This window comes from Callionymus lyra, chromosome 10 (genome assembly GCF_982586985.1).
Source record: "Callionymus lyra chromosome 10, fCalLyr1.hap1.1, whole genome shotgun sequence".
Classification (NCBI taxonomy): domain Eukaryota; kingdom Metazoa; phylum Chordata; class Actinopteri; order Syngnathiformes; family Callionymidae; genus Callionymus; species Callionymus lyra.
This window is the reverse complement of record NC_141827.1, coordinates 20,040,167-20,049,444: the sequence shown is the minus strand read 5'-3', so window position 1 is coordinate 20,049,444 and position 9,278 is coordinate 20,040,167. Positions and strand designations below refer to the sequence as shown.

Genomic DNA, 9,278 nt, shown 5'->3' with positions numbered 1-9,278 from the left:
TCACTGCATGTTTTTACAGGGAAAAAAACGGTTCAAGACCAGAAAAGCACCTAATTTATGCACTTTATTTCAAGCAACATACAATGAACAAACAAACAACAATTACTTCCACTTGTTTTCTCTATGTAAGTGTGCTCGACTGGGATATGAGAGGCAGAGACCTGCTGGCTGTAACTGTTGATGACGATGGATTACTAGAAAAACAAACTTGCACTGTGTTGCATTTGAGCGGGGGTGGTTCTGAGTCACCCCTTTGAAAGTCTTTCCTGGAAGTGGTACAAAGGCATATATTACCCTGCCAAGGAAGTAATGTGATTCACTGTGTTCATCTTTCTGTATTTATACAAAATGACTGAAAAAAAAGACAGTATGAAAAGACACTTTGATAAAAGGTTATAGATTTCTAAATAAAAATAAAAAATAAATAAAAAATCTGGACCCACAAAGGATTTTTTTTCAACTTTCAGTCGATAACACTGCTGTGCAAGCTCTCTTTCTTTCTTTCACTTTCTCGCTCGTCTTCCAATGTCTGCCTTGTAGAGCAAAATGGCCGACATCTGTTCCTTTAAGCTAATCTGAATATGACTAGTTTTGTCATATTAAGCTTCAAATGCTAAAATACAGATTCAATAAATGTAGTAGCATGATGTTATGGAGTGCAATTGAAATTACCTGCTTAAAGCAACAATATGTATCATTTGACTTTTTTTTTTTTTCAAATGTCCGTAACACTTACTTCAATTTAATTATGAATATCATAGTGAAACACTTCCATTATCGTATTAATAATGCTATAGTGTTAATTTACCACGCTACCTTGCAAAAGACTGATTTACGTTATTCAGTTGGAGATGGTGGTTGCATTCATTTCCATAATAGCTGAAGCAGGAAATCAAAACGGGAAAGAGTCTTTCTGCTGCTTTGTAAAATGCTGTTTGTGAGAATTAGAAAAGGAGTCACGACATTGTAGTTGCATTGCTCTGAAGGAAGGGGGAGCCAAAAACAGTATTTTAGAACTAACTTATTTTCACTTTAAAACAATAGGAAACAACAGGACAGCTGTTAAATCACCTAGAACAAACTAAATAATAATAAAAATAGTTCTTGAAATCTCAGAAATAACTTTTTTTTCCTTCTTGCAAAAGACACTTTTGTTGATCTTATCAGTGGCTCAACTTGACTGGCATAACAACAGCATGTGTTGGATTTACAAAGTAAAGCCGCTTCTTAACTCCTGAAAAAGACAACAATGAGCAGCGAAGCGTCCACGAGGCGTAGCAAAACGCTCCTTAATTAAAAAGGCGTGAGGCTAACAGTCCTACTAACAGATGACATTTTCACTTTACTGTGACACACGACGATAAGAGGGAGGGAGTGAGTGATGTAGAATAGAAGGCGGAGAGAGAGAGAGAGAGAGATGGGGAGACAGAAGCTCTGCTGCAGAACACCTCGTCTGTGTAGCTGGAGGGAGAGACAGACGGATACAGTCGCTGCCAAATCTATTTTGCTCCGTTGAGGAAGCAAAGAACTTGATAGAATAGAGATCGGAGGGAAATTCCGCCACAGAGAGAGAGAGAGAGAGAGAGAGAGGCTGCTGGGGCGAGCGAGACAACACAGAGCATCCGAACACGTGGAGTTTTTTGTTTTTTTTGACACCTACGAAGAGATGTAGTCACACTTGCGGTAAGAAATCCTCAGGATATGATGCAGCACACCTGAAGGTTGGCGTTCCATTCCTGCAGAGTCATCCACATTCTAGATCATCCGTCTGTCTTCATCCTGTTGCAACAGCTGATGCACGCGGTTTGAAAATCTCCTTCTATAAATAGAGACTATTACCTTCCTCTGGACCATGGAGGTGATATGAAACATGCTGCATGTAAACCAGCGGCATGTGTTGTTGTTAAGAGCCAAAGTGAGTCAGCCCTTTTAGTTTTTTGTGTGTGTGTGGGAGACGTGAATACGAATTTAAATGAAGGAAAAGACGTGCTGGGGTTTGTCTTGGGAATACTAATCATGTTTTCCAGCCACATGCCTCAGAATGATCTCACTACAAAGCTAATCATCCTGTTGATGAAAAGACGCTCTTTATACATGTTAACTGGTTGTAATTGTGACAAAAATGAAGCTTAAATCAGTCGTAATGTTCAGAATGAGATAACCGACTGTGTTATGACTGTAATGCAGACCTGGGTAAAGTGCATCCGGGGGCCACATGCGGCCCTTTGGCTTTATTTATTTACCCATAATGGGATCAAAGATCATGTCGAAACAATTTGTATTTATGTTATTTATTAATCACAAGAATCTTAATATAACTCCAGGGGTTTTATTTGTGTGTCTATTTTTTTGCAATTCCTTTTGCCCCTCAAAAAGATTTAAAAAATATAAACAAATATTTGGACGAAAAGTAATTTGTTTGCCTCAAGTGTTATAAAATACAATTAAATATCTTAATACTTTTTTAGTTTTGTTGATGCTTCACAACTGCCACTGTATAAAAATGTAGGACCTTATTAATGTAGTTGACCAGCACTGATTTAATGATAAGGACTTATCAATTAGTTCTGAGCAGAGAGACAATAAATCTGCCTTAAATTAAACGCATAAAAATGCTGCAGAGTCACGTCAGATTTATAAAAATCAAACTCATTAACACATCACACCAGTCTATTAACATGCCAAACTTAAGATTAAGTTATTTTATGTGGCGAAAGTGAACTTCAAATATTTATGATTGGGTCAAATTCAATTTAATATTTAATTTACAAAAAAAAAAAAATCTTAACTGTCTATTTTTCAGCGAATGGACACTCCTATTTGGAATGTCCATATGATCTGGAGATGCACATTACACTGTATATTCATTATTTTAACAGTATTCTCACTACTACACTAGTATAACGTGGGGTTCTTCATCCAAAATTTGTATTTCATAAATTTGTATTTTATTTTATTTTTGTTGCTAAAATGAGCATGACGTGTACAGTGTCTCTCTAAGGTTTGTGTGTAAAGTTGTGTGTTTTAAGCTTGGTTTTAAGCAGGTTGGTTGTATTCTGTGCGCTGAAGCCGAGAAACATAGGATGACTATTATGAAGATGGTGAAACTCATCAACGGGTCAAAGGAGGATAGAAGTGTGTATCTTTGCACACATTAAAAAAGATGTCTCGGGAACAAACGTGGATCTGAAGAAAAAATGTAACTTTAACATCTACCAATCTTTGGTGGCAGAAAAGACATTTTCTATTTTGATGTTGGCATACATCATGTCTCCAGTTTTAAACGTCCTGATCAGGTAACTCAAATGTCAAGGCTCCTTTTATTTAATAGAGTTATTCAAAGCACTTTCATTTCAGGTTATGGACTGATGAAGCTTCATGAAGTCTCGTGTTCAGAAGCCACTAGAAACCACTCTTCGCCTCATAACATCTGGCTTTGAGCAATGCAATGTAACCTCATGACATCTACACTCTAAGCTCTAAAAATTAGGCTTCCGGAAGCTTCATCGGCTCAAGATAACAAGTTGAAAACATCACAAGTTGGATTTTCATCAAATCACAAGCCACGCCAATCATTTCCCACAAAGGGAATAGTTGCACTAGTTCCTTAAATGATTATGATTCATGGCCACCAGATGAACATCTAGTCCTAAAAAAGCCTGTAGAAAAGGACCCTTTGTGTGATCCAGCCATAAAGGCAATTAAGAAAGAGCTTCTCTTATGTGTGGACTCAAACTGAGCCGTGAGTTCATTCTCTGCTGCAAAGTGCTGCAGTATCAATCATGCAAGAAGAACCATCCGTGGATGGCAAAGTGTAAGGTTTAAAAGTATTTTCAGAGTAGGCGGATTTAAAGGACGGTGAGCTCTCGGACAAAAGAGACGGAGGAGAGGAAGTGTAATTCAAGGTAAACCTCTAAACACCGAGACATTACGGAGGACGATTAGTTTCCATGGTGACAAGGCAAAGAACCTTGGATGGTATTACAGAAAACTCTAATGCTGTCGGCTTTCCATCCCATCTTATTTGATGCCGACCATCTACGACCCATTTTTCCCCAGACCAACACTGCTGCACATTTTCATCTTCATGACGCCACAACTCTGTTTGAACACGCTTGTAACTTAATTCTTCCCCTCAAGTGGAGACTGGAAATCCTAAATGTCCACCAACTCAGGGAATAAATAGGAAAAAAAAAGGGAAACTAAAAAAAACGTAAATACAGACTCTCAAACAATCAACTTAAATACTCGGGCAACAGGGCAATAATTGAAAAATCCAAAAGAAGCGGAAAAATACAAGAATCACCGCCAAGTATATATACACGTGTAAACTCTTTGGTCCAGAAAACTGATCTGGAGGCAGGTGAAATACCGCAGGTGATTGATTACACGATCAGCTCCAGCCGTGAGCCTTCAGTCAAGTCTCAGCGGAAAGAGAAGGAGAAACAGGAAGTGACCAACCAAAATAAAACCAAAATAAAGGAAAACATAACATAATTCGACCAAGTCATCTTTAAAACACATTTACATTGACTTCGCACCAGGGGTTTTTCATTGTAGGTATTTAAGGTTCTTTAGCTTTATCATCTCAATTTCTTTATACCTTTGAGTTTGTTTATTTTAATCATACAATGATGTTAAGTTAAGACTAGTTTTGTATTTGAATTTTATAATTTTATCTTGTCAGAATCAGCAATGGTGAGGCCACTTGCTCGATGGCATCAAAAGGAGAACAGAACATTCAGATGTTTCAACATATCGAAAATCTGAATTCTCATGATCAGACCAGATGAGGAGTTTTATAAGTGGAATGGGAGATGGCTTCCTGTTTTGACTGAATTTTGGTTTAAAAATATCAACTCTCAGTCGCCATCAGCTTCTAAGGTAGTTGCCAAGGTGAGGTCCGTCACAGTTAAAGGAAGCTTATCCGTGTTTTTTCTGTCATCACTGGGAACTTTCAGGGTTGAGGGTTGATATCGTATCACAAAAATAATGTGGACCAATTTCCAATATCATTTTTTTATTAAAACCAAGAGAAAAACTGGTGTCGTCTCCATTCAATAGTATACTTTGCAAATAAAAAACAGACACTTGAATGTGTCACACAGAGTTTTTATTACTGATAAGACCGGTTCTTTTAATGGCTGAAATAATTAAGAAATGTTCCACTAACTGCACAGAACAAGCCGGTACAGCTGTTTGCTTAAGAGAGCGAAGAAAAGACAAACGTTCTCTGATATTCTTTCGTTAAAAAGTTGGTGAGGCGAGGAGAATGTGGCGGACGTAAACAGTTATAGAAAATGTTCATTACCGGCCTAATGAGGGAGATAATGAGATGTTGCTCATTGTTTATATCTTCATTCTAACACAATGTTGTTTTCCCTGCTCTTGTATTTCTGTAGGTGCAGAGACAAAGCCGTGTCAGATGTGAAGCAACAACAATGGAGCAGCTTCTGTACTAGTTAACAACAGGCATAAATATCACATAAACATCAAAACTTTATAATAATAAAATCATTATAATTCATAATTCATACATAGCTCATCATCAACTGGTGAATTCTGAACCTTTATCTTGCTGACCACCTCCAGAGAACCTTGAAGATTATGAGGTCCACTCAGGCGCTACTTTTGTTGCAGTGTATTCTATGTGTGGTAGTTTGTGTGTTTGTGCCTCAAGCTGTGGACTCACTTCCTCATGTACTGCCCTGGCACGTTCCCTGCCCAGTGCGGTGCGTTTGCCAAATCAAACCATGGTTCTCTCCGCACTCGGTCTATAACGAAGCCCCGACGGTGGACTGCAACAATCTGCTTCTCGCCAGCCTGCCGTCCCCGATACCAGCCAACACGCACACCCTTCGCCTGCAGAGCAACCTTCTGTCCGAGCTGGACGCCGCCGTGTTCCACAGGCTGCCTAACCTCACCGATCTGGACCTCTCACAGAACCGCTTCAGCAATGTCAAGACAATGACCCGTGGTCTGTCGCTGCCCAGCCTGTTGGTCCTACACGTGGAGGAAAACCAAATCGGTCGACTTCAAGACGCCTCCTTCTCTCTCCTGCCAGGTCTTCAAGAACTCTTTCTAAGCCACAACAACATCTATTCCATCGTGCCAGGAGCTTTCAAAGGCCTCAACTCCCTTCTGCGTCTGCACATCAACAACAACAGACTTACCATGATCGATCCCAGGTGGTTTAAGGATCTGCCACATTTAGAAGTCCTAATGCTTGGTGGTAACCCAGTAGATGCTCTTCCAGAGAGAGCCTTTGTTGCATTGAAGTCCCTCCGGAGTCTTGTGCTCTCCGGAATGGGTTTGAAAAGGGTGGCTGAGAAGGCCTTCGAAGGGTTGAATGTTCTGGAGAGCATTTCCTTCTTTGACAACCTGTTGACCAAAGTACCCACTCAAGCCCTGAAGAGAGTGCCAGGACTCAAGTTTCTTGACCTCAACAAGAACCACATCAAAGTCCTGGAGACGGGAGACTTTCTGGACATGGTCCACCTAAAGGAGCTCGGCCTTAACAACATGGCTGAGTTGGTGTCTATCGAGAGAGCGTCTCTGGAGAACCTCCCAGAGCTCACCAAATTAGAGATCACCAACAACCCACGACTTTCGTACATCCACCCCGGAGCGTTCGTAAGGGTTAGAAAACTCGAGAGCCTGATGCTCAACTCCAACTCCCTGAGCACTCTCTACCAGCAAGTCATGCTTTCTCTGCCGAGTCTCCAGGAGGTCAGCCTGCACTCCAACCCCCTCCACTGCGACTGCCTCTTCAGGTGGGCAGCGAGCGAGGCGTCGTACGCTCACCTTCAGAATGACTCACAAACGCCGACACCCCGTACGGTGCGATTCATTCAACCACAGGCGACTCTCTGCTCTGAACCTCCAGAGCTGAGGGGGCGCAGGGTCAGAGAGTTCTCTGCAAGGGAGTTATCAACCTCCTGCCTACCCATGATCCCAACGAGCACTCTGCCCTCGTATGTACGTGTGCGGGAAGGAGGGAAAATAGTTTTACACTGTAGAGCTCTTGCAAATCCACAGCCTGAGCTATACTGGGTCACTCCCCTGGGGTTCCGACTTACACGGAACATGAGTGCACCGGAACACGCTCCTCATCATAGCAACAAACTCCCCGAGGGCTCCAACACATCTGCCCTCCATTTCAGCCAGGATAACCTTTCAACACACTACACGTTACTCCCCGAAGGGAGTCTGGAAATCAACACGGTGACTGCATCCGAGGAAGGATTGTACACGTGTATCGCCGAGAACGCTCTGGGTGCCGACACGCGCAGCGTGACCATCGCCGTCCACAGCAGGAAAAAGAAAGGGAAGAGGCCGATGGATTCAAGTCGGAAACGATTTTCTCCCGGCTTGGAGTTGGTGGAGGCGAAAGAACACTTTGCGATTCTCTCCTGGCGTAGTAGACGGAACTTCCCCTCCACTCGCTTGTCCTGGCAGTCGGTCAAGTTGAACCTCCGCACGCCGGTGTACATGACACGCATCCTGGCAGGCACGCAGAGCTTCAACCTGACTCACCTGCAGGCCCAGACGTTTTACAGAGTCTGTTTGCATTTGGGCATCAATGAGAGTCGCAAGCCGAGCCGCAGACCGAGAGACACCAGGGAGCCTCAGTGTATTTCCTTCAGAACTAGTGAGGCGGCAGAAGTAAAGGTCAGACCCACGTTTGTTCCCGAGCTGAACTCCACGGTTGTGATGCTGCTGCTGCTTCTGATGATGCTACTTTTAGTGGCAGGCAGAGGGATGGAGCCGAAGCTCCCGAAAAAGGAACCCAATCCTCCGAAAATACTTCTACAGCAAGTCAAACCTTTAATCTTCAGTGAATATACAGAGACGAACAACAATCTTCTGGAAGAGAAAATGCTTTTACATCCGGACTTCTGAACACGCCTTGTTTAAATGTGTACAATCTTGAAAGAAAAGCAGAGCAGTAATGGGTATTTGTATTTATTTTATATAAATTGTAAAGTATAGTATCATGAAATACATGTGGAATAGCTGTAAAGACCAACAAAGTCCCCCTCGCTACTTGATGGACTCTTATTATCAGATTCAATCTACAAAACCGGTGCCATTTCCACTTAAAAAAAACCAACACCATCTAGGATAAGCCATTCTTGAAGACTGTCACAGTTTGCAAGATACAAATGACTTGGAAAAAAACATGTTCCCACATTAGGGATACATCCATATTGATTGTATCCACTTAATTGTGACCTACTTTTGACTTTCAGAGCGCAGATACGTTTTTCTTCATCAGCTCATAATGGACAAGATGGACTCCATTCAAGAGAGATCCAATTAAAAACTTTCAAGTGTATGTCTTCAATTCATATCAGAAATGATAGGTTAGTTTTTTTTATTGGAGATGAACAGGAATTTATGTGATCTTCAAAAATATATTATGTGTTACGGGGTGGTAAATTAGGGACGTGCGTAAACTACAGATTTTATGAAACAAAGTTATACTTGTGCAACAGAATCAAAGGCATACTTTTAAAATGAAAATAATGATTGATTTGGTAAAAAAATAAATAAACAATACATTGAAATATTATGCTAGGGGATAATATGTAGAATTTCAGACATGGTGAAATTCTCCATGTTCTTGGTAGAAATGCCCCAAAATGTTTGGTTTTCTGTTACAATGACAATAATTAATGTATCATATCATCCACAACACTAACCGTTTTGAACATTCTAGCACATTTTGAAACTTTCCAGAGGACAAAGGGCACCAGTTTTGTAAAGTGATGGTCTGTGTTTTACGTGGACTTTGAGGTTTTGATTTAGTCTCTTTAAGTCAATGTGATGCCACCAAGTTTTTAGTACCTCATATTCTGTCAATGTGCAGTATGTTGTTACAACGTGCTTATTCTGTTTTTCTAAAACCTTCATCACAAAAGTAATGTGTTTCAAATTCTATTTTCAGCTATTTAACAATAAAACAAATACTTTTTCAACATTCTTGAGTTGTTCCGTTTATGGTATGAAACAGTTTTGTGAAGACAATCCCTCAGCTTGACATTATAAGTCCATTCAATTGTAATCGCTCATCCAGGTTCATGATTCTAGTTTAGGAAATAGACACGATTAAAATCATTACAACATCTCAATAAGTGATAACTTGAAATTACTTCAAGAACATAAATTGCTTGTGTTGCAAGGAGAACAAATTTTATTGGAGTCACCTTCATCGTTACTTAAAATAGTCTAGACCCGCGATTCTTTCCCAGTGACTTCATACCTTTCACATTATT

The 9,278-nt window shown here is 40.7% G+C and overlaps 1 protein-coding gene across 1 annotated transcript; it reads left to right on the top strand.

Moving 5' to 3' along the window:
- The first annotated feature begins 1,428 nt into the window (after positions 1-1,428).
- LOC148070902 (leucine-rich repeat neuronal protein 2-like) lies at positions 1,429-8,986 on the top strand. The gene is made up of 2 exons (XM_087800060.1): positions 1,429-1,683; positions 5,403-8,986. Exon 2 carries the CDS (start codon positions 5,608-5,610, stop codon positions 7,900-7,902), a length of 2,295 nt encoding a protein of 764 aa, XP_087656186.1. The 5' UTR covers positions 1,429-1,683; positions 5,403-5,607; the 3' UTR covers positions 7,903-8,986.
- Positions 8,987-9,278: the final 292 nt, after the last annotated feature.